The sequence below is a fragment of the Eublepharis macularius genome, chromosome 4 (genome assembly GCF_028583425.1).
Source record: "Eublepharis macularius isolate TG4126 chromosome 4, MPM_Emac_v1.0, whole genome shotgun sequence".
NCBI lineage: Eukaryota > Metazoa > Chordata > Lepidosauria > Squamata > Eublepharidae > Eublepharis > Eublepharis macularius.
The window spans coordinates 113,828,572-113,854,152 of record NC_072793.1 but is presented as its reverse complement, the minus strand read 5'-3'; the positions used below and the strand labels follow the sequence as shown (position 1 = coordinate 113,854,152).

At 40.8% G+C, this 25,581-nt stretch overlaps 2 protein-coding genes across 3 annotated transcripts in view; both read left to right on the top strand.

Annotated features, from left to right (window-relative positions):
* SUSD3 (sushi domain containing 3) overlaps window positions 1–18,970 on the top strand; it is a 54,821-nt gene extending 35,851 nt beyond the window's left edge. The window contains exon 5 of the mRNA XM_054978395.1: window positions 18,354–18,970. Within this exon, the coding sequence (XP_054834370.1) occupies window positions 18,354–18,570 (217 nt within the window). The 3' untranslated portion in view covers window positions 18,571–18,970. The remainder of the gene's footprint in view (window positions 1–18,353) is intronic.
* A 2,894-nt stretch (window positions 18,971–21,864) lies between these two features.
* The window catches only part of CARD19 (caspase recruitment domain family member 19), a 45,121-nt gene continuing 41,404 nt past the window's right edge, over window positions 21,865–25,581 (top strand). For both annotated transcript variants that reach the window (XM_054977631.1, XM_054977629.1), the window contains exon 1: window positions 21,865–21,947. In XM_054977631.1, coding sequence (XP_054833606.1) covers window positions 21,932–21,947 — 16 coding nt within the window. In that variant the 5' untranslated portion in view covers window positions 21,865–21,931. The remainder of the gene's footprint in view (window positions 21,948–25,581) is intronic.

Here is a 25,581-nt window from a genome sequence, read left to right as displayed (position 1 = left end):
AGAGCCAGTCTTTAGGACAAGAAGTAGGAGACGGTGTCTGTTTTCATTGCTCACCCGCCATCCACTGATGCGGGGGAGTATCATTGTTTTGCCCTTTGATGCCTTATAACACCATAGTCTTTGCAGGGTGTCCTTGATTTCTGATTATTTACCTTATAGTTTCTTGCTAGTTTAAGCAGTGTTAATGCTCTTGAAAAAATTATGAAAACAGTAAACAAAGCCTAGCGGCTATTTAATCCATTTTTAAAGTTTAAGGGGTTTCACTGAGACTTATAAAGCTAATTGCACAGTGATTATATTGGAAGCCACTTTGTCTAAAGGATTAAGAGCCAGTTTTTAATATTAGATACTTGCATGCAGACTTGGGATACTTGCATGCAGAGTGCAGACTTGGGATGAATATGCAGTCAGTTTATGTTTCTGGTATCCTTTACTCTAGTTTCTTTCCTAGTTTTTTTTAATCTGAAAATTTATCATGAAAGATATAATCTAGCAAATAATATGTTGTTTTTTGTTCTTCTTTTGCTTTTAAAAACTCTTCTCTGTGCTATTCTCTATGGAGCAGAAACAGTTCAACTGTGTTTGCAAGGGACTGTGTATCCAAGTTTAGTTAATGTTTAGTTAAATGTGATATTAATTTGCATAAGTAAATGTTTAAACAAATAGTTTCTCTTGGGTCCATACTTAATTTTTTTTTAACTTCAGTGCGTACAAAGATCTAGGGAGTAGTTAGATCTAACAGTAAGCTCTACTAAAGAATCAGATATATAATCAAAGAATAAGGTGTGGTCCTTCCTCTTCAATTCATCTGTGGCTCTTGTTAATTTGGACCAGGTAGCTTTTGAGCTCCATAGCGAAAAATTAAGGTTGGATATTTGCTGATTCTGGTAAACTAGGACAAGTGTAATTTGGTTACAAAGAGGGGTAGGGGTAGGGCCCTTATCCCACAACCATGGTTATGAAAGGAATGACTGGCACTACAGTTTATTTGCTCTCTCTCTGTATGTACATTGGAAGATCCGGAATTGTGTCCCATCAGCCTGTCTTTATAACCATTACAAAAATTACAGTGCAGAACTGAGCATATCTGGGACCATATCTAAAAATCCAGGACTGAAATTAAGACCTATTGTTCTGTTCCACAAGACCATTTATTAGGCTAGCAACCCAATGAAAAATGTATTTGATTGATTCATAGTCATCTTTTAGTTGTTGAGTCAGTTGATTACATTTGTAATCAAGCAGGGGGAATTCCACCCACCTCCTCTCACCCATCACACCAGCCACCTCACACCAGCCTGCCCTCCTGATTGCAGCATTGCTGTCACTCCTTCTCCCCCACTCAACCAACTGGCTCACACTGCAGGGGGCAGCAGCTCCTGCTCCTCCTCAATTGCCCTCCTTTCTGCAGAAGGATTAGTGTTGGCAACCTTAGACATGGAGGGGGTGCTGGTTAGTGCAGCTCGTGCTTCTCCTCCTCTGCCCACCTATCTGCCTGCCTGCAAAGGCGAGGCAGTGGCAGCAGGGCTGGCATCAATGGTGGGCTCTCCGTTTGAATGTCTCCTCCTGCTCCTCCTTTCCCCACTTACAGTAAGCTTAAATTGTCTGTTCTTCTGTTGAGAGAGATTTAAACTCTCCTCCATTGCAGAGGTTCAAATTGTTCTGCAAGTGAACAATTCTATCTACGTACATTTTTGCTAAATTAATGCCTTATCAACTTCAGAAAGCTGTCGCCCAAGAAATATACATGACAATTTATCTATATTAGGAACTGTATTTGAAATATTCATGTTCCAAAGCCAACACAAAAGTGCTTCTGAGCAAAGGGAGAAAAGGAGTCCCTCCTCTCTTGCAAAACATTCAGAGTGTGAAGCAGCAACAATGATCTGCAGCAGCAACATGAGAACTTTAGAGAAAACAATGTTATGTCCCATTAACTTCAATAGAGAGATGCAGGCAGTAGGTCAGAATACTGTGTAGGAATGCTTCTTATAGAGTCGCATGGAACTGGCTGGAGCACAAAAGCAGAAGAATGTTTATCTGGAACTCTGTCACTCAAACGTAAAGAAGCTCTTGTCATCATGTTTTGGTTACCCTCATTTGCTGTAGTGCCAGTGTGTGTGGAGCGTGCCTCTCCTCTCCTTGGCTGGGTTTCCATCCGACAAAATCAGATATTGCATTACCAGAGAGGCTTCTGGGATGAATTTCTATTGTCTTGTTTGTGGAGTGACTAGCAACTGTGAAGCATAATTATATTGTTGTAACTGAGGAGAACTGTGAGGGTTTAAAATTTAAGGCTGGATTATGATGTGTGTGTTTGTGAGAGGGGAATAACATATGGCCTAACATTAATTGAGTACAATCTTTTAATTCAGCTCCACTGTAGTAACAAATGAATTTTGTTTATTAATTTTTTAGCATGACAGTACAGTCATACTACTTATTTTTAGTATAAATAGAAAAATAAAACAGAAGCAGACAGCATTCCTAAAGGCTAACAAAGATTATTCCAACAAAAGTTTTTCAGTATCCACCAGAAGTGATGTGGTGGCACTGGTGTGGCTCCGTTTTATAAATTTTTCCTCCCACCAGCCCACTGAGGGCTTAAGGGCAACAGACAGACAAACCTGGAGGTCTCCCTAGTTATACAAATCTCTCTAAAAGATTATTCACTCTGTACATATGAAGAAATTAGGTCTGATTCACAAAAATGTATGGCTGGAATAAATTGTGTTAGCCATCAAGGTGCCATTGTTTCATTTTGCTGCAATACAGCTAGCCCTCTGGAATAGGATAAGCAGGCCATATTTTAAGCTGGACAATATTACTTATGATTCTGTCTGGGAGAACTATTCCAAGTGGACTTTGGTTCATTGACCAAACATTCCAATGATTTTTGTACAACTGTGTGAATCATTTATCTTATACTGTCCTGTACAGTGCTCAGTCTTGCATGTCGGTCCATATACATTAGGTGAGTTATGATATTTAGACCCATGTATTATGCGGCAAATGAACCTTGAAGCTTGTGAACAAAATTCCAGTTTTCTATATCACTTTGAATAATTCATTTGACATAGTCAAATCTTTTTCATCACCATGAAATTATTGTTAGCAGCAAGGCAGTAAAGATGAATTACTAGAATAAATATAACTGTGAAAAACATGCAAAATGTTTGTACCCAAGACCAGTTCCAGTTCCCAACTTAGAAAACCAACATGAATTGTAAAGGAACTTTGACTACCCATCAGTTATAGGGCTCAGTTCAAGGTTATGGCTATCACACACAAAGCACTTCATGGCCTTGGTCACTCATATCTATGGGGGCATGTCTCTCCATATGCTCTGCTTTGCTCATGTCAACAGGGCCTTCTGCAGGTGCCACCATGCAAATGGGTAAAATCCAAAGCTGCCTGTACATGCAATGGCCCCCACCGTATGGAATGCCCTGCCTGAAGAAGTCAGGAAAGCTCCACTTTGGTGGCTTTCTACAAACTGTACAATACTGAATTATTCAGGATGGCTTTCTTACGCAGGTAATAGGCTGTGCTGTAAGGAAATGGTTCAGAGAGATGCATCGGTAGAGATGCATCGGTAGGGATGCAGGGATAGGGACTGTAGCCTACTGTGTACCATCTAGACATGGGCACGAACCAAAAAAATTATTGAACCTGCGGTTCGTAGTTCGGTGCCGCCGCTGAACCCAAACAAACGAACCGTAATGAACATTTCCCATTACCGATCCAGTTCGTGGTTCATGGATGTTGGAACGGCCCCCATTGCACTTAGAGAGCCCATATTCACAGGGAGTGTTTAGCACGCTCTCCTCCAGCCAGCACCCAAGTTTGGTCAAGATTGCAATAGGGATCTTGGAGTTATACCCTCTCCAATCCGAGGCCCCCAGGAAACTCCCACTCGATACAATTAGAGCCACCAGTTGATGTTGGCCCAGTGTACAAGGGGTTGGCCATTAGAACTGCCTATCAGGGTTTGCAGGGATGAGAATGGAGTGCCCATGGCTACAGAACACCCCCTTCCCCTTCCCTCCCCCTGGGATGTCTTCTCCCATGTAACTAATTTGCAGCTCCATGGTTGGAAGGAAGACCTGCCGATCAAGGTAAGCTGGGCTTCGATTTGGGTTTCCAACGTGACAGAAGGAGTGCAGACAGAGTTCAGGCATTCCCCCAGCTCCCTTTCCAAGGGAATTGATTGATGGTGCCTGACTATCTGGCTTCATGAACCGTGGGCGAACACAATGAACCGTGCTTCCAACAAATGCTGGTTCGTTGGTCATGGACCCTCATGAACAGATGATCAGGCAGTTCGTGTTTTTCCCCCGTAATGCGGTTCGTTCCATCTACTGCTGTAAGTATGGTCCTACTGGATAGTACCATGTTTGTTTAATATCTTATCTGCTTATGTTGTCATATAAAGCTGTTTATGTAGTGTTTCTGCATTGTTTTTTTCAGCTCTGCACTGGATTTCTGCTTGTTTTCAAATTACTACCATCCTTACTCTATTGTATTGTTTACTGAATGTCCCAGCCATTATTGTATTGACTTATTCTATGTAATCTGCCTTGAGTTTCAGTGAGAAAGGCAGACTATAAATAACATGAATAAATAAATAATTGAATGAAAATATCTATCCTTATTAATCACTAAAATTGTTGCTATTTGTAGTGCAGTTTTTCTACCAAGCAAACAACAATCTGTGTGCTACAGTAATTTTTTTCCAGTGAAAGCCCCTCTTTTTTGCATCAACCTACTAACAACTGTAACACTCTAGCACTTACCTGTATCAGTTTCGCACTGCAAAAATTCATTGAACTTTATTTTTTACTCCACTATGTTACATTTGCTGGGATTTTTTTTAAAATGGCAAAATCAGTAAATCAGAATAAATATCCCTTGATACTTTTCTGTTTACAGGAAGAAAACTGTAAGTAGCTGTATGTTGGCAGCACTGTTTACTAATATTGCCCCAAAAGGGGCACAGTATTTTATCTGTTTTTATAATTGATTTTAAGTTGTATTTTAATCCAATGGCTTACTTTTAATATTATGATATGGTTTTAATTGTAAACTGCCTCGAGCAGGACTCTGAAGGGATAGCAGAGACATATTCTAAATAAGTAGTGTAGCTGTTGTCTCATGCTAGAGGAGGTACATGAAGGGAGAGTGGTCTTAGAGGAAAGGGCAGGAAGACATCTAGCTGACTGCAATAAGTCCTTTCTTGTTATCTTTGGAAGTCAAACTGCCACCCTAGTTTTTCTTGATGAACTGGTAACTAGAGATGGGCACGATCAGCATTACGATAGAAAAACACCCATGATAATGGCGTTCGTGCAATCGGGACCCAGCGGATCGGTGCCGTCCACGGCGACCGATCCAGCGTTCGGGGGAGGGCTTCATCGGGGCTTGATTTGGGCCATTGGGATCTGGTCAGGGATGCAGACAATCAGGCGCCAGTAATCTATTCCCGGGGCAACAGAGCAAGGGGAATGCCTGAGCTGTGTTTGCCCTCCTTCTGTCGCCCTGGAAACCCGAATGGAAGCCCAGCTTTCCTTGATTAGCAGGGCTTCCTTCCAACCATGGAGCAGCAACACACTCACCACCAGTTGGGAGAAGAGACCCAGGGGAGGGAGGGGGAAGGGGGGTGTTCTGTAGCCATGGGCTACAGAACGTTTTTTGCTTTTTTAAAAAACGGAGCTTTGTAGGAGGAATGGCTGTTTTTCTGTCTGTCACTCTGTTTTTAACCTGCTTTTAAAACACTGTATTTTGTGGGAAAACCTCATTCACGGCTCTGTGTGTGTTTAAAATATGCTTTTGGAAGACTGGCTGCTTGCTTTTAAAATTGGGTGGGGAGGAATGGAGGATTCTGTCCCTGCTTTTTTTAAAAAGCTGGCTGAAACATGTTGACAGGGTGTCTCTCTCTCTCTATTTGGAGAGGCAGGGATGGGTTAAAAACTCCCCCCCCCTCTGCTCTAAGGTGTGTGTGTGTGTGTGTGTGTGTGTGTGCGTGTGCGTGCGCGTGTGCGTGTGCATGTGAATGTCCCCTCCCTGAGGGGAGGCGGCTCATTGCCAGGTTAAAAACTTTCCCCCCTCTGCTCTAAGTGTGTGTGTGTGTGTGTGTGAGAACGTCCCCTCCCTGGGGGGAGGCAGCTTATCGCCGCTTCCCCGTGCCCGCCGTGCCCGGTGGTCACCACCACCACCCACCTTCCCACTCCCTGATCCAATCCACAGATTGGAAATGGGAGATGATTGGTGTGGATCGGTGATTTGGGGTCATCGCCGACGCGGATCCATAATCAGCTTGATCGGTAATTTTTTTTGGATCGTGCCCACCTCTACTGGTAACCATGTTCTGAGCCCACTGTTTGGAAGCTGCTTTTCTTTCCATTGTAAATGCAAATGGTTTGAGCAAACTCAAAAAGCATGTAATCTTAAGAAAATGTTCCATGTTTGAAATCTAGTCTGCTCAGTAAAGAATTGTATCTTTCAGGCAGAGTAACCACTGAGTATTTTCTGGTATGAGTGGTTTCAAAATAAATGTTTGATTTTATTTTTTTGTATAAAAAAATGCCTACCATCCCCTTCTCAAATAAGAGACTTTTTTTTCTTGCTATAGACTGCTTTTAGTTCAAAGGCTAATGGAGAGAAGCCACTGGTTAGCTAATCTAATTGCTGGGTGAGGTGACAAAACCCCTTGTATTTTACTAGATATAGAAGACTCTTTTGTACTTTAGCTGCAGCTGGTACATATTACCATAAAAATCTTTTTGTAGGAATGCTGATTAGTGCTTTCCTATAGAAGTGCTTGCAGGATATTTTTAGCTATTGCTTCTAAAAGAATGACAGTGCAGTTCTAAACAGAGTCATACCCTTCAAAGTCCCTTGAAGTCAATAGGCTAAGAAAGGAATAATTCTGCTTAGGATGGCACTGTGAAGAAACTAGGTGCCATGCATTTTCTGAAATGTCAAAGTAGGATGCTTTAGTACTGTGTGTGCTGAGCTATATTCCAGCAAGCAAGCGGCCCATGTAATGAAAACAAGCAAATTGAGCCTCCAGAAAAGCAACACTCAGTAATAACTGGAAGGAAAGGAATCATAATTATATGCCTTGATGCTAGATGTTGCCCTTGAGAACATAAGATGATTTCCACATGGGAACAGGCCTGTGTGGTTTCTCTGTTGCTGGTGTGCTTGCCTGTACAATGCAGCAGCAATGGGGCATCCACATGCCATATGGCAGTTTCCCCCATCTTTAGCCTCTTTCATTGTGGAAATATGCTTTCTCCTCACATCTTTACAATGGAAGGGACTAGAGAGCCAAGAAAAGCTGGGGGAGCCCCAGGAGGTATATGAATGCACCACAATACTGTGGGGAAGCAGGAAAATATCCATTTCCTAACAGCACTGAATCTAGGGCAGATATGAGATTGCTGGTCTCCAAGAGAGGCCTAGAGAGCTTCTAGAATTACAACCAATCTCCAGACTATAAGGATCAGTTCTCTGGAGAAAATGGCAGCATTGGAGGGTGGACTCTATGGCATTATAATCTGCTGAAGTCCTTTTCCTCCATAAACTTTGTCCTCTCCAGGCTTTACCCCCAAATCTCCAGGAATTTCCCAACCTGGAGTGAGCGTTTTGAAGCAGATAAGCCACGTGGAAATGGCCTAAGTGAGAGAAAATAAATTTGAGGCACAATAGGACTTTTTACTGTTTCACAGCTACCCTTCTGGAACAGGAAGTAATGACGTTAATGAATTTCTGTGCAATCTTAAAAACACTCTCTTGGGAATAAGTCCCACTGCAATAGACCTGAGTATGATTATAAACTGATATGTTTAAGATTGCCCTCTTTGTGCATGCTGTATCTGCAGAAGTGAGCTTTAGTCTTTAAGTTTACTTGAAGTAGATCTCTAACAGCGTTAACCTAAACAGTGTTATATTCTACTAAACCTATTGACTTTAAAAAATTGTATTATGTACCACAATATAAAGTCATGTGAATTGCAATCTCTGCTATTTGCTTGGATTTGTGATATTCTCAGAGAATACTTTCTATTGATTTTCACTAGAGCTTAAATTCTACGGTGCCATGCATTTTTACTATTAAGAAGACAGTCCTTGGTTGTTGGGGGTTTTCCGGGCTGTATTGCCGTGGTCTTGGCATTGTAGTTCCTGACGTTTCGCCAGCAGCTGTGGCTGGCATCTTCAGAGGTGTAGCACCAAAAGACAGAGATCTCTCAGTGTCACAGTGTGGAAAAGATGTAGGTCATTTGTATCTACTCAGGAGGGGTGGGGTTGAGCTGAGTCATTCTGTAAGAGTTTCCCAGGGTGTGGAATGCTAATGGCGGGAGGCTTCACTGTATCCTGAGGTTCTTTTGCATATGGATTGGTGCTTGATGTGCTAATCTTCTCTGCAGGGCTATTGTCGGGTGTGGAGTGTTTTGTTGGCCTGGTGTTTTTCAGAACTGGAGCCCATGCTCTGTTCATTCTTAAGGTTTCTTCTTTCCTGTTGAAGTTTTGCTTATGCTTGTGAATTTCAATGGCTTCCCTGTGCAGTCTGACAAAGTAGTTGGAAGTGTTGTCCAGTATTTTGGTGTCCTGGAATAAGATACTGTGCCCTGTTTGAGTTAGGCTATGTTCAGCCACTGCTGATTTTTCAGGCTGTCCAAGTCTGCAGTGTCTTTCATGTTCTTTTATTCTTGTCTGGATGCTACGCTTTGTGGTCCCGATGTAAACTTGTCCACAGCTGCAGGGTATACGGTATACTCCTGCAGAGGTGAGGGGGTCTCTGCTGTCTTTTGCTGATCGTAGCATCTGTTGTATTTTTCGGGTGGGTCTGAATACTGCTTGAAGGTTATGCTTTTCCATAAGCTTTCCCATCTGATCAGTAATTCCTTTGATATATGGCAAAAACACTTTTCCTGTAGGTGACTGTTTTTCCTTGGTTGTTTGATTCATCCTGGGTTTGATTGCTCTTCGGATTTCATTTCTGGAGTAGCCATTTGCCTGAAGTGCGTGGTTTAGATAATTAATTTCCTCATTGAGAAAGCGCGGCTCACATATCCGTCTTGCACGATCCACTAATGTTTTCATTATGCCTCTTTTCTGTCGGGGGTGGTGATTGGAGTTTTTGTGTACCCGACAGGGAATTAAAGCCAGTTTTAATCAGAAAGCGGATTAGGAGAGAAGAAATACTTCTTTGGATATCTGAGTTATTTTATATTGTTTATATTGCTGCTGTGAGCCACGAGGAATATAAATATTTTAATAATCATTTATATTGTATTTCTAAATACTTTTGTAAGTTGCCTTAAAAAAACTGTGTTTGTAGTCATGGTAGACATATTTTTTAAACTGAAATTGAGTCAGCCCAGAAGCTGATTTATGCAATTCTTTTATAACTAATATGAATTTTGTACATGGTGAGAAGTCACAGAGCTGCTTTCAGAGATAGTGCACCAGATATTTTGGTGTGTGATAAATAGACCTACAATGTATGAGGGAAAAGTATCATAAAGATCCAGAAAAACGTTTCTTATAATTGTTTTTTCATTGTCCTGGAATGCTATGTAAAGCTAACTCCAGGTTAGTGATTGTGACTCTTCAAAGTAGGCTTGCCAACCTCCAGGTGCAGCCTGGCAATCTCCTAGAATTACAGCTGAGCTCTAGACTACATCTATCAGTCTCCCTGGAGAAAATGGCTGCTTTAGAGGGTAGACTCTATTGCATTATGCCCTACTTGGATCATTCTCCTCCCTAAACCCCACCCTCCCCAGTCTCCTTCCCCCAATCTCCAGGAATTCCCCAACCCAAAGTTGACAACTATACTTGGAAAAACCATTAGGAAGGCCTACACTTGAAAGCTGATAGTGACTAGTTTGTCAGCTCAAGACTAGTTTTTCTGCTCTCAGTGTTCTGCCTGTGGACTGGGCACTTTGGTATTCTATTATTTCCACATAGCAGTTCTTAGACATTGTGATTAAGAATAATTCTATCTTATTTATCTTGATGAATTTCTGTTTCCTTCTTTTAATATTTTGCAACAAACATTGTGGGGTGCGTGTATGCTTTTTCATAAAGAAGCCAGCTTCCATAATAGCTGTATTGTTACCACTGAGGGTTGCGCAGCTTAAAACAAGGGATTTCTGCTCACCCTTTTCAGAAGAAATCCGTCTGCAAAGCAATTTACAGCAGTAGACAGGAAACAGAAGAGTATAATTCTTACAGAGTCTTACTGTGCCATAATAGTCTTATTATAAGCTCTATTAACAATATCACCCCTTCTGGCTAGGACCAACAAAAAGTAGAATTAACTTGATTCTTCCAGAGTCAATTGGAACTCATTTGTACCTTCCCAGTTTTTTTATAATGGGTGGAGGAGTATAAACTGAGATTAGAGTTACAGGCAATTGTACACTCATAAGAAGCCTTTCCACTGAATCTGCAAGCAAGAGCTGAATGTCCATGTATAAGCATTCTGTGTGTATTAGTTGTGCAAGAGCATATCATGATGTATGTTCCATGTTGTGATGCTTGTCCAAGCCCTTTGGAATGAGATAGATGCATCTTGGGATATGCATCCAGGATGGCCAGCGATCCTTGCTCAATTAGCTGCCTGTAGACACAGCAGAATCAAGATTTATGTTGCCAATAGAGTCTGATAATTTCAGAATCTGTTCTAAATAGCCATTAGAGTTTACCTTGAAGAACTGTGACATCGGTATATCAAATTCTCAGCAGTGCTCCATCTGTGCGTACTTAAAACCAGAGATTCGGGCCATGGTTATGACTGTGAATTTGGAGAAGTGACTTGCATATGGCAAAGAGACTGATAAGTAGTTACATATTCTAATGTGTGTGTTTGAAATATTTGAATTGAGAGTATAAAGTGTAAACACTTAAATAATTACAGAGGTGTTTTTCTTTTTTGACTAGAAGATCTAAATTTTGGCAGTACATAGTCAGTATCCAGTTACTTTTTATGGTAATGTTTATCTATGTTTGCTTTATTTACAGTCTTCAAAAGAATCTTGGTATTGCTGTTCTTATGTAAAGCTTCAAGTAACAGTATCACTGAGGAATCAAATATAGAAGTTGGGGGAAACTCCTTGTTAGGAGCATTAAGTTTTAAAAAGGTTTCTATCTGATAAAAATTGAACAGACAACCGCAACTTCCCCCTCAAGTAATTCCTGCCATCCTGCTTCTTTTCCTCTTGTGCTGCTATTTTTGTTTGACTTTTGACTTGTAACCTGTCTCAAGAAATTTGAATTGTGTATGCTATACAGTAAGAGGAGCATATGCCTTTGGCAATATATGGCAGTGTCCAGTACAACACTGCCATAACCATTGCAGATCCACCTTCATCCTCAATGCAGCTTATAACTTAAAAAACAAAACAGAAGAATACCTTAATAACATTTTACGCTAGTTCCCAGCCCTTAGAAAATCTGTAACCATTGATTTTTGTGTAGCTTTGCTGTGTACCTGATTTTGAGCCATATATTTAATAAAGTATCACCATTGAGCACAAAACTAAGCTGTCCCTCCCCACTTTCACTGTACTTCCTGTGGAAACATTTCCATTTCTTCTTGTACTCTAGTAAGCTAATTAAAGAGAAAGATGGCTCTATGTTATAAAGAATATTTTCTATCCATTCTCATTGAAGATTTCTTGGTTTGTTATAAACTCCAGTTTGTTGTGACATCCAAATCATGAGCTTTTACAAATTATGTATTGCTTCTTGTTTATAAGGATTCTAAACCAGGATTAAACCATGATTTATAATCCAGTCTATTATTTATAATCCAGTTTCTGGATTATAAAATATGGTTTATAGTCCAGAAACAATCCACAGTTTTGACAGCAAAACAATTTGTGGCTCCTTGTAGCATAGTGGTTAAATGGTTGGGCTGTGAATCAGTACTCTGCTGGTTCAAATTTCACTATTGCCATGAGCTCTACAGGTGGCCTTGGGGATGCCATTCCTCTCAGCCCAAACTCCCCACCTGTATTGTGGGGATAATAACAACACTGACCTTGCTCACTCTGAATAGAGCAGTAATCTGTCTAGAAGAGTGGTATATAAGCGCAACTATTACTATTATTCCAAGCATAGTATGCAATGGGAGGAAAAAGCATGCAAGCATGAAGACTTGTTATCTCATATTCATCATCATAAACTAATCTAAATATAGCTATTGTTTACATCTGTAAGGAGCTCCACAAGATGCAGTAGCAAGATTTAGAAATGTTATCAATTGATAAATAGCAAATAAGGCTATCAAAGATGACAACACAAATAATATGATCTGCTCCATGGTGATAGCCCAAGTGCAGAGACACAGCAGATGTTCTACCAGGAACTGGTGCTTTCTGCCAAAAACAATTTTATATATTTCCAGGAGTTAAGAAACCATTGATTATATTTAATGGATAATGTCACTGATACCCAAGGTCTCAGACTGTGAATGGAAATACACATTGCAGATTACTTGGGGATGCTCAAGTGAAGGATTTTATGTGTGGTCTTCAATTCACATGCAGGCTGATTTTGCCCAGTGCACATGAATGCCACTTTCACAGGAGCTCCCTTTGTGTGATTGGATCTGCAAGTGCACCAGGAGGGCAGAGCACCAATTCAACTCTGTTTTTGCTGTGAGAACAAGTAATGTAGGCTCCTTTGACTTCACAATTTGCATTTCTTTAAGGTGTGAGAAACTGTCAAGATCTGCATTTCAATGAATGGATGTGTGAAATCGGGGAAACTGGGATATTTTTAGCAGTTGAGGAGGAACTGATATCAAACGCATGACTGTATTCATGTGGAGCAAATTGAAGTGTAACTGTGCAAGCAAGTGCATGGAAAATTGGAGGGGGCACACATGAAATGAGGCTCACTTGAGTGTCCCTAGGTACTTAGTAACATGTATTTTGACCCTCAGTTTCTGGCTACTAAACTGCAGTCAAGTTCCCTGCAGTTCCTTCTTGGCCACTGGGGATGCTATCCCCTGGTACCCATGCCCTTTCCCGCTCTCCAGTGCTTCCCTCATCCCTCTGTGCCAGTTTCCTCACAGAATGGTGCTGTTGGCCTTCACATCCCATTTGGTAATGGTTGCCAGGTCCCCTTACCCTCCCAGCAGGAGGAGGTGGGACCTGGCACTTACCTTGGAGCAGTATTCTTGCACGCTGTGACGGACTCAGCGTCAGATGCTGAGATTTCCAGCAGTGAAAGTATGATTGACATGTTTCGTTCCCCCCCCCCCACATGGGGCTAGCCTGAAATGGCAGTTGGAGATGGAATGTTGGGGAAGCTGTCAGTTGGAGTTGGAGAGAAAACAAGAGAGTGAAAGGGAGCTGGAGCCTGGCTTTAGACCAGAGAGGGTCAGCCAGAGAATCCTCTGAGAGGAAATAATGTTTGTGAAACGTTTTTAGTCCTAGGACTAAAGTGGGGAAAACCAGCACTAACTAACTCCTACTTAGACTCAAGAAGAGATCTGGCAATTACAGAGGGCCAAGGAAGCAAGTAGAGAGGAGTCTCCCCTTCAGTGTCAGGAACAGGGTTATAGCTCATAACTATAACACCTGCCCAGTATCTAGTAAGGGTTTGTCTCAGTGGAGCACCCTTAAGTCTGGAGAGGAGGGGAAGTCATGCTGTGTCTGTACTTTTGAAGTAGAACATTTGTAAAGGAGTGTCAACCTCTGAAAGAAGCCAGCAACCTAGTGTTATACCAAGTGCCTCACACCAGTGAAGTTTCTGCACAAAAACCTTTCTCTTACTTCAGTTCAATCATCTTCCTACCTGCCTTTTGATTTTAACCTGTAAATACCTTCAGTTACGTTTTGAACCTCCCCAAGCCTTGTGTGCCAGTTTCTGCTAAAGGGAAGCACAAACCCCTGAACTGTCCCCTACTAAGACTTGACTGGGTAACCATTTTTTAATATTTCTTAAGGGTGGGACTAGAAGGAAAGTTGAAGCTTAACATCAACCACACTACCAGAGGCTTCCCAGCCCAGTATAAAGCTTCATAGGCTTAAAGAGGAGAAATTTTACCTCAGAGTAGGGGAAGGTCAGCCAAAGCCTGAGTTGGACTTGGGTTTGCGGCACACGCGCATACTCCCCTGGCAGGTGCAATGATGCTACTTTCAATTTGGGCCCCTGTGAAGGGCAGGAACATGCCCGCCACTAGGTGCGATGATGTCACTTAAGGGATGTTGTTGCAGCTGGCGGGAGCATGCCTGCTGCATGCTGGCCCAGGAGGTTTTTTTGCCTCCTGAGCCCTTCTTGTCTTCCCCGCTCCCCCCCCAGCCAACCAGGTGAGTGGTGGCAGGAGGCAGAAGCTGAGACTGGGGGATCCTCAATTCCCACCAGGGGACTAGCAGCCCTACCCTCCTCCCTCTAGTCCATGGCTGCCTTTGGACAGCCTCTATAACCCTGCCTTCCCATCAGCATCCCAGCATCCCACCAGCATTCTTGATATTCTGAATGCTCTTTTCTTACCATGTTACATATACCTTAGAGTCCAAAAGATATTTGGTGTGTGTATGCGCGGAAGAGCCTTGATAGTTTGGCTAACAAGAATTTTTATAAACACTGTCATCATGTTACTACTACCCATAAGAAATGGTTACACTTAACTGAGGATTACCAGAAGTTTTCATACTTCTTTCTTCAAAGAAAATGTTTGGGTTATAGCTGTACACTTTATGTGGGGCTACCCTTGATGACCGTTTTGAAGCTTTTGTTAGTGGAAAACACAGCCACAAGTTCTAGGCTGATGGAATCATATCTCAAGTGTGACCCCTATGTGTTGAAATTTCCTGGGCACAATTCAAGGAGCTTGCTATTAAATTTAAAGCTCTAATGATTTTGGACTGAGTACTTAAGAACTGCTTGCTTTCTTCTATATTTTATTTATGGTGCTATATTTCTGGAATTCCTTCCCTAAAGATATTTGCCTGGCATATTGTCTGTTCAGTTTGAAAAACGTATCTCTTTTTTCTAAATTTTTGGTTGATTTCCCTACTCCTTATTTTGTTACTCTTCTGTTTTTAATCATTGTACAGGCTTAGTTTGAGTATTTTACTGCTAGGCTGATGTAGGTTTTATTGGTGTATGTTAATTTAGATGCTATTTTATAGCTGCTTTGTTTCGTTGTCTGATATTTTATGGCTGTTTCATTTGCTATTCTGTTAATTTGCAATACTTTTGGAAGTTGCCTCAATCTGGCTGAATGAAGGTTAATTATTAATAAATAAATAAATGACCCCTACTCTTCCCAGGCTATTTAGTTTTAGAAGCCAGAGCTAACATCTCAGAGGCTAACTAGATACGGCATTTTGTGTGAGTTGGTTCAATTGGAAAACATTTGAGTATCTCATTCATCCAGCCACCAGATAAATTCTATTTATTACAAATTTCCATTCCACCCTCCCCGCGGGCGGGCTCAGGGCAGATAACTTATCAAAACACAATAAAAATTCTATCTACATTGAAACATCAATAAAACAGCAGCATATTTCTATTCATACGGCAGCAACAATCAGACTTACAAATTTAAAAACAGGATGGTGGACAGCCTTCACAGGGAGGGTTAGAATTTTATACACCTCTTTTTTCAGGCCAGCAGAGGCCCAGCCTCAGCCATATGCCTGGCGAAACAACTCTGTCTTGCAGGCCCAGCAGAAGGATAGTAGATCCTGCCGGTCCCTGATATCAGCAGAGCGTTCCACCAGGTGGGAGCCAGGACCGAAAAGGCCCTGTCTCTAGTCGAGGCTGGGCAGGCCTCATTGAGGCCAGGGACCACCAACAGCTGTTTGTCCCCTGATCAGAGTGTCCTCGGGGGAATATATGAGGAGAGTCAGTCCTGTAGATATGCTGGCCCCAGTCCTCACAGCGCCTTATAGGTCAATACCAAAACTTTGAATCTGATCCGGTACTCCACTGGCAACCAATGCAGCTCACGTAATATCAGTGTTATATGCACCTTATTTGGCACTCTCGTAATAACATGTGCCGCTGCATTTTGTACCAGCTGTAATCTCTGGGTCAGGCTCAAGGGCAGCCCCGCATAGAACAAGTTGCAGTAATCTAGTCTAGAGATGACCATTGCCTGGATCATTGTAGTTAAATCACGGGTTGACAGGTAGGGGACAAGTTGCCTGGTCTGCCGCAGATGGAAAAAAGAGGACCTGACAACTGCTGTGACCTGTGCCTCCATTTTCAGGGAGCCCCCAGGCTCTTAACCCTCGGAACTGGCACTAACCAGTGCCTCATTGAGAAATGGGAGCCGGAGTCCTGAACCTAATCCCTCGTGGCTCAAGTACAGGACCTCCATCTTTGTCGGGTTCAGTTTCAGCCGACTCTACTTCAACCAACAAGTCACGGCTGCAAAAGCATGTTCCAGGACATCTGTGGCTGAGTCAGACTGGCTGTCCATTATCAGATACAACTGGGTTTCATCTGCATATTGATGACACCCAAGTCCAAAACTTCACACCAACAGGGCAAGGGGGGGGCACATATAGATGTTAAACAATAATGGGGAGAGTATTGCTCCCTGTGGGACCCCACATACCAAAGGGTGATGGGATGACAATTTCTCCCCAAGCACTACCCTCTGTCCCCGACCGTGGAGAAAAGAGACAAGCCACTGCAAGGCAGTCCCTCATATCCCTACATTGGTGAGGTGGTGAGTCAGAAGATCATAATCGACTGTATCAAATGCTGACAGATCCAATAATATCAGCAGCACCGAGCCACCTCAATCCAGATGTCTATGAAGATCATCTGTGAGGGAGACCAGTAACGTCTCTGTCCCATGTCCCAGATGGAACCTGGACTGGAAGGGATCTAGGGCCGAGACATCCTTCAGGAAATCCTGCAGCTGTTCCACCACTACCAGTAATGACGTGACAGCAATTATTCATTCTGTGTTCACATGGAAATTCAATTTGTACACATATAGGTAACTAATGGCCTTCCCCCTGCAAAGCCAGCATCAGCACAAATGAAACCCTACTTCACTATTAATCTGGATTTTTTTCCCTAGAAAAGTTCAGTACAGTTTTGTTCAGTGCCTCTGTGGGGCCCCTGTGGTATAGTGGTTTACATAGGTTGGCAACTACACACTTGACTGGTGGGACAGAGGAAGAGGAGCAATGGGGGACTTACCTGCTTTCAGGTACGCTTGCTGATAATGTAATGATGTCATTTCTCTTGCACTCAGAAGTGGTATTTTTGCCCAAATACCAGAGCATTTTAGCAGGCCGGCAACATGTCATCACTTCTGGAAGAGATGTCAGTACATTACTGGTGATGTCATTATGTCACCAACGAGCATGCCCAGCTGCCAGTAAATCCTGTCCCCTGCCCCCCATAGCAACCCCCTCCCCCTCCAAATGCCAAGGGGAACCTGGCAGCCCTGGGCTAGCATATTGGTCTAAGACTGGGAAGCGTCAAGTTCTAGTCACTGGGGCAGTAAGATTTGAGTCTAGTGGCACCTTAGAAACCAACAAGAGTTTCAGAGTATAAGTTTTTGAGAGTCAGAGCTCCCTTCTTCAGACTCATGTCTGAAGAGGGGACTTCTGCCTCTTGAAAGTTTACACTGAAAATCTTGTTGGTCTCTAAAGTGCCACTAGATTCAAATCCTGCTGCTGTACTGCAGACCAACATGGCTACCCACCTAAAACTAGTCTAGTCTATTCTAGGCGTAGCTTTTGATTAGTTGGAGAATGGAGATGTGCACTGGGTGTGCCACATTAATGATGTAACATAATGTAATGTAAAAGCTACCATTGTTTTTATATCTTATGTATTTTATTGTTGTTGTTTTCCACTCTGAGCCAACTTGAAGGGAGAGCAGACTACAAATGAAATAAATAAATAAATAAATAAATAAATAAATAGTTACTATTGCTTCCTCACAGGGTTGTTGTGAAGATAAAATAGAGGAGGGAGATCCATCGATGCCCCCCTAAGCTTCTTGGAGGAAAGGCATGACAAAAATATGATCAACAGATTGTAGGGGACTAGAGCAGATAGTTTTTAGTAACTATACAGCCCTACAATTAATCTGAGTATTTGTTTTATTTTACTCTGGATTCTTATCCAGAGTTATCTCCTCTTTTCTATATAGCACCTAGAGCATTGTTTAGTACTAAATAAATGTTGCACACAAGTAACATCAATGATTACTGTGTATGCTAATTTTTACAGTTTTTACTGCTTTTATATTTATTGTAAATTGTTTTATTTCCAGAGAGACTAATCCAACTGTGAAAGCAAATTAAAGGAATAGTTTCACTAAACCAATAAAAGCTTTCTCTTCTGTTTTGCAGTTTCCATGAAGAATGGGCTGGAGACATGACAGAGACTGGCTATAGTGGAGATAACAATTTTCACTGCAAAACAACCAAAACCAGCCATGCCCTTGATAAACAGTTAGTACCAGGACACAATATTGCTATACATACCATCAGTACAATACATGTTGTAGAGGTCTATGGGCCTGAAAAGGATATGGTTGGGACAACAGATATGCATTTACCTGGATGAGCAAGTTCAGAAATGCAATTTGAGATCTGCTGGACCAAAGCCAAATGGGAATACAAATGCCTGCTGAATGTGCCTTAAAAACTGCATAGAAGTAAATGACTGGATTGTTCCTATGTATCTTCACCAGTAAATGTCAGAATATATACATGAAAAAGATTGCATTCTGGTGCAATTTAAATAAAACAGTACATATTGATATTTAACAGAAAGTAGCCATTTCTGCAATTTGCTTTCAAAAGTGAATACATTAAGAAGACAATGATACCTTTCTTCAGCATAATTCTTAACAGGTGTTGTTGTTTTTTTGCTCCATGTGAAATCATTGACAAGAAGTACAAATGCACTGCAAATTTATTTTATCTTCTCTTTTTTCTAAATAGACCAGAAAGAATAAAATGTATTTTTGCACACTACTATGATGAAATTACAATAAAAAAGTTTTTTTTAAAAGCAAACATCAGAGCTTCCTAGGTCAATGGTTTTGAATGAATTTGGGCTATTTATTTAAATGTACATGGGGTTCAGATTGCAAGGCAATTGCAAAAGGTATCTAAGGATTCGCCTTAGAAAGTGAAAGTTGCCAGACCCTGACTTGGAGATTGCACTTGCTATTTTAGGAGCTCTGTGGCATGGTCTTGGACTTAGGATCTGGCAACTTTATAAGGAATATATAAAGCCACACAGACTTGTTGTGTTAGTTTTCAAAGAAATCTTGCCAAAACAGCTGATAGGAATTTTCTCAGGACAACATATCTGAGGAACATAGCATAAGCCTTAAGTTTGTTATCCACATTAAGTTGTTGTGGTTATATCTTTAGTGCTAGTAGTGGGTTGTACAAAATATAGAAGTGATGCAGTCTGCTCCCAGAGCTTACAGTATTAATAACACACAGCAGTTAAATAATGATTTATAGTGTTCAAGGCACTCCACATACATTAGTTCAATAATGATGGTAACATCCTCTAGTTTAGATCTGCATTAATGCCTTCAGCTTGCAGGCTGGGGACTTATCACCATGAATGACAGCAGCTTGTCCATGGCTGTGTAGTAAGACAGGATTGTCAGCAGGAATTTCCAAGCTCACCACAAACACTTATATTTATTTATTATGTATTCATTTAAAACATTTATTACATTGCAGAAACTCAAGGCTGAGTACAATATAAATAAAATAGTCATAAAATAAATAAAACAAATGTTAAAACCATAGTCATAAAATGAATAAAACAAAGGTTAAAAACACAATTTAAGACTGCCAATAAATATAAAAACAAAGGCAATTAAAAAGCAGTTCTAAATAAAAACGTCTTCTGCTGCCTCCTGAAGATCAATAGTTAGAAAGCCAGGTGCACCTCCCTGGGAATGCTGTTCCATATAGCTGCTAAGTGTTCTCCATGGAGCACATGGAGACCTCAAAGGTGAAAGAACCAGCCAGGGACTGACATTAGGGTGGTGGCAATAGGGTAGAGGAGAATGTGGAGGCCATAGGGATGCAGGCGCAGGGAAGCAATGGTGCTTGTGAATGTTTGCTGAATAAGTGCACAGGTATAAACAATAAGCTGGAACCTGAAGCAATGGATAAACAGGTCACAATGTGGCAGAAGGCACAGCACTGAGACTGCCAGATGGCTGACAGAATTTGTTATCTAGATGTGATAGGGTTGCCATTCCCCTGGTGGGAGATCCCTGTTCCAGGTCCCCCCCCCCCACACACACACCTGGAGGGTAAGGGGACCTGAAAGCCCTAAGATGTTGCAGATATAAAATCTAAGATAGAAATAACTCAGTGGGTTGAACAGATGCAGAACTTCTAAGTGTCAAGCCAATAATAAGAGGCACAGTCACAGTCATGGGAGGCAATAGAGAAGGTAGGCAGATTTACAGAATCAACATTACTAGAATGCTGTGATTTATTTAAGAAATCTGGTACTATACATAGAAGAGTTATAATAACTATATAAAGAAATTGTGCTCAGATTGTTCTGTGTGGTTCTGTTCTCCCTGCAAATGTGCTTGCTTTATAACTACTCTACCTCAGTGGGGTGTCCTTTATTGTCCATGTAAAAATTATCAGGAAAAAAAAGAGCATGTAAAAGATTAAAGCAGTTGGGAATACTAAGCAAACAAACGTGACAACATATTCATTCACTTAGCCTCTTCTGATCCTGTGGGTCTATTTGTGCTTGCTGCAACAGCACAACAGTTTGCAGTACTGCAACTCAAAAGAATGTGGTTCTTGGCAAAAGGTTCTTCTAGGAAATTCCCTATCTCTGAATGTCTACTGCAAGACCAATACATTACTGTGTGGGCTTTTTACTGGCATTATTGTCCTGTACGTAAACTCTTAAATGTCCTGTTGCTTCCAACACTAATGCCAAAGCAATTTCTGTAGACATGATAGAGCTGAGGTCACTTGAAGGACATTAGTTTTGGGAAAACACTTTCATTGGGATCAGGTATACAGAGAAATGGACTTATTCCTATGTCCCCTGCCCATAACACTTCAGATTTGCAGTACAGCTATCAACAAGAAGGTTCTTGTCTCAGCTAAAGTTCCTCATCTGTAAAATAGTAGTAACAGTCCACTTCAAACCACCTTCTCGGATGTAATTTGTTGCTGTTGATGAATATCTGAGACAGCCTTATATGAATCAGACTATTGGCCTGCCCAGGTTGGTAATAAGTACTAATTTGTAGTAATTTGGCAGCTGGTCTTTGTCAGGGAAGAACCTTTCTGAACATCTGCCAACTGCTACCCTTTATGTGGAAACACCAGGAAATGAACCTGGGATATTCTATATGCAAAGTATGTGTTCAAGCCAGAGCTCTGCCATAATAAAGTGTAATTATGCCCCAAAACGATAATAAAACATTTGCACATCAGTACTTAAAACAATTGTTTAAATGCTTTTTTCCACATGAAATTGTAACTGGCCTGCATTCCTTTGTTATGGTGTGCCAGGTTACTGGTTGGAATGCCCCATTTTAAGCTTTTATGTACTGTGGAGCAAATATTAGATGAGGCTGTAGGAATTCTATAAAATAAATATGATAGTTTTATTGAAAAACTGACAAAAAGCAGAAGCCTTTGTTCCTGAATTAAAGAACCAATGCAATCAGATAAATTTGATTTCCCTCCCTCCCATACAAATGGTCTGCAAAGCAGCCATGTATTTATTTTTAGAGCATAATGAAGACCTCTGCTGGTCAAAGCTTCTCACAGTGACTCTCAGATTTTAGTTTCACTTTTCACAAACTCGTCATTGAACTTCCGTTTCTGGCAGCAGCTTGGGGGACCCATCTTGCCTGATTTTATGCACTTCAGCTTCACCAGAAAAAAATCCACCATACCCATGGGCAATGCTATTCAAAAAATGTAAGTAATGCATTCCCCCGCCCCCCGGGATTGTTCACTGAGATTCCAAAACAGATGGAACTTTTAAAAAGGTAACAACTAAAACTTTTCTCATAAAACAAGAGCAGCTGTAAAGGGCACTGGAAGCGCCCACACAGATTGATTTGCCCAGAGCCTTTCTTTTTGTGGAAGTGTTTTGCATTCTTGTAGCTAGGAAATGTCACTCTTCTGTTTATAATTTGTAACAATCTGTCTGTACAGGAAGACTGATGCACTGAGAGCAGATATAAAATATCTTATTTCAGCTTATTTTGAGAACTGTTCCTAAGTATAAAGTTTTCCACCTCTGCATTTCTGACAGTACAATCCAAAGGAGAGTTACCTCCTTCCAAGTCTATTAGCTTCAATGGACTAAAAGGCTATAAATCCGCTTAAGACTGCAGTGTGAATATGACAATATAATAATTTAATACACAAGCAATTGCATGGAAAAAACATTGTGTGATGAGAAAGTTTTCTACAGTCACAATTTCAGCTTTGTTAATTACAAACAGGCAAATGGGGCTCTAGTAGGGTTGCCAGCTCCAAGTTGGGAAATTCTTGGATATCTAGGGGGTGAAACCTGGAGAAACTTGGAGAAAGTGGGGTTTGGGGAAAGGACCTTGGCATGGCATAATTCCATAGAGTCCACCCCCCAAAATAGCCATTTTCTCCAGGTGCACTGTGGCCTGGAGATCAGTTGTAATTCCGGGAGATCTCCAGCCACTACCTGGAGGCTGGCAGCCCTAAGCCCTAGAGAAGGAAAAATAAAGAATGTGGGACTTTTGACATAAGTACATCAATGAAAGAAATCAAAAGATTTTGGAAAATACGCCTTAGATATAAAAATGTGAGGTTCTTCCAGAGATTGTCAATTTAAGTTCATATCCTGTACAGACAATCTGATCTTAAGTTTGTTTGTTTGTTTTACTTTACCTGGTCAGGGTATTACAGAGAGCCATAGCTACTTGCATGCTTTAATTAAAATTTTAAACATTTGTTGGTGCACATATTATTCTTTGGTTATAAAGTAGATGTTTTACTGACACTGCAACAGCCTAGAGAATGAAGGGAAAGGTGACTAGAGCATTAACCTGTACTACGTACCAACCCCATGCTCCACAGGTAGACAATGTCTCTAAAGAACTGACTCACACGCAGCATCCTTCTCACTGTTTTTCTTCAGCTTTGGTAATAACAAGAAGAAATGGGGAATGCACAAAGCACTCCTATGGTGATTTTGGTGTGCCTTTGCTGTGTGGGCAGAACAGAGGACTATTGTTCTCAAGAACTGTGTACTGGGCAGTACCGTATGTTTTTATCAAAGTGGCATGGCAAATTGAGAGTTCCACCCAAGTCTATATTTATAAAGTAGTCTTCCTGGTATGTGTGTTGTTAGTTACCCCAAAGCAAGAAAGCAATGAAGAAAAAGCTCTTATGGCTGCTTTGGTCCTTGCTTTTATTTCATTTTTTTTGCCTATAACAAAAATCCAGGATTAAAATCATTTAAGACTTTATCTTCCCATGAAGTAAGCTAAAGAGAACTTATTAATGAAGTAACACATTAACTTATGCTTAGAGAACATAGGAATTTGAGTATAATTGTCAAAGTATCATGTTTGGAGATGGGAACCTGAGATGCAAATTCTGAATAACAGCTAAATTACACTTTATGACAACAAATATTTTTTATTATATGCTACAGATTAATCCCATCCCATGGTCTGATATAGTGTGTTGACTTCTATTCAGTAAACTTTTTAAAAGTTCCTCATGTTGATTTTATGTTCCAATAGCAACAAATATTTGAATTGAAATATTTGGTTACTAACAAAAAGCAAGTCAAGTGTGGCTAAAAGTTGCATTCAAACAAATTCAAAGTGTTATGTGGAAATTATTTTTATTGAAATACATTTATAAAAATTTAGACAATATAGTATGTATTTCCCTTACATTGTTTAAATATAAGGGAAATACATTGTTTAAATTTAAATCAGTCAGTGAAAAATGCTGACAGACTATAGAAAGGAAGCCTAAGCAGCTTTATTTGGAAGTAAGTCCCATTTTATTAAATAGGGCTTATTCCAGGAAAGCATTCTTAGGACTACAGTGTAACCTGAATATGCACAACACATTGGCCATGACTGCTTTCTTCCATAAAGGTCACTGAAGCGACTCGTCATCACTTGCATTACTTATTAGTTACACTGGCGATTATACTATCCATTCCACAATGTGAAAAGACGTGTATAAATAAGAATTTTAGCTTAGACTCTGATTTGTCCTGCACAGCCAGTCAGGTGAATTCATGACTTTATTTTTTTATTTGGATTATTATAAATCTATTTATGGTTTTATCCCCACCCCCACTCCCACATTTACAAATCAATAAAACACTCCTATACTCTCTCAAACCATTCCCCGAGATAATTATCTAGAATTCTTTAATCAACAACTTCAAAACTCCCAAGCTTGCCTAATATTATATTGGCAATGGCATTTATTCATTGTAATTCATTGATATGAAATAATTAGTCTTTAGAAAATATTCCACAGAAAAATAAAGTACTGAAAAGTTTTTTGTCTCATATAGGTATACAGAAGTGTTCATTGGACCATGCTTCCAAGGAACTCAGGGTGCGATGCATGGGCTCTTTCCACACCTATGTTTTGTTCTGCTTGGCTGCCTTACAGGAGTACTGTTTCTGGGAGCATCCATGTAACATCATCTTCTGTTAGTTCTGCTTCTGTGTTTTCCTCTTCTTTCCTGTAATCTTTCCCAAATCTGATTGGGTACTATCTTTCTGGAAAAACCACAGAGAGCACCTCTGGACACTGTGGATGAGAAGGTGTGCATTTTTGCATGTCCCAATCACCCTGGTGACATTTTCCTTGCCTTGGCCCCTGTAGCTGCCATTCCTTCTCAAACACACAGTGGTAAGCTTTTGGGAGCTATTTTTAAAAAATGCTATAGTGTTATGAAAAAGTAAGACTCTAGCCCTTTTTGTTCCAGAGTAATAATGAGAAGGAGAAAGGCTGCAGATTTTCCCTTATATCTCCAGAATGAAGGGGCTAATGACAATTTGTTTTTAAATGAAAATTAGGAAATAGTATATCATGACAATATATCATTTTAATGTTACAACATTTTAACACTATATTGCTCTAGCAATTCTGATTTTTCTAAAAGCCTCTGGAGGAGGGGATACTGATAGCCATGAGGTATGAAAGGGCTGAGGCCTGAAAAGTTCAGGGAAACCTGTTGTGTGCATGCTCTGCTGCCACTGTGAATGTGTCTGTTTACAGCAGTGACAGTGACACACAGAGAATCATCTTCATGTGAATTTATCTCCATGTGGAAGCAGCCATAGATGTGCTGGTCTCGTCATGGTTTTGCCTCTTACCATTAACTTGAGGTTAGACTGAGAGACAGTGGCTGACATAATATCCACTGAGCTTCAAGGCCTAAGCAAGGTTTTTAATCCAGGTCTCCCTAATCAAAATCCAACAGCCTAACCACTGTCTTCAGTGGAGTTCACTGTGTTTCAAAACTGAACACTGTTTTTTTATTTTAGACAGGTCAATGCATTTTAGACTGAAAAAATCTAGCTGTCAG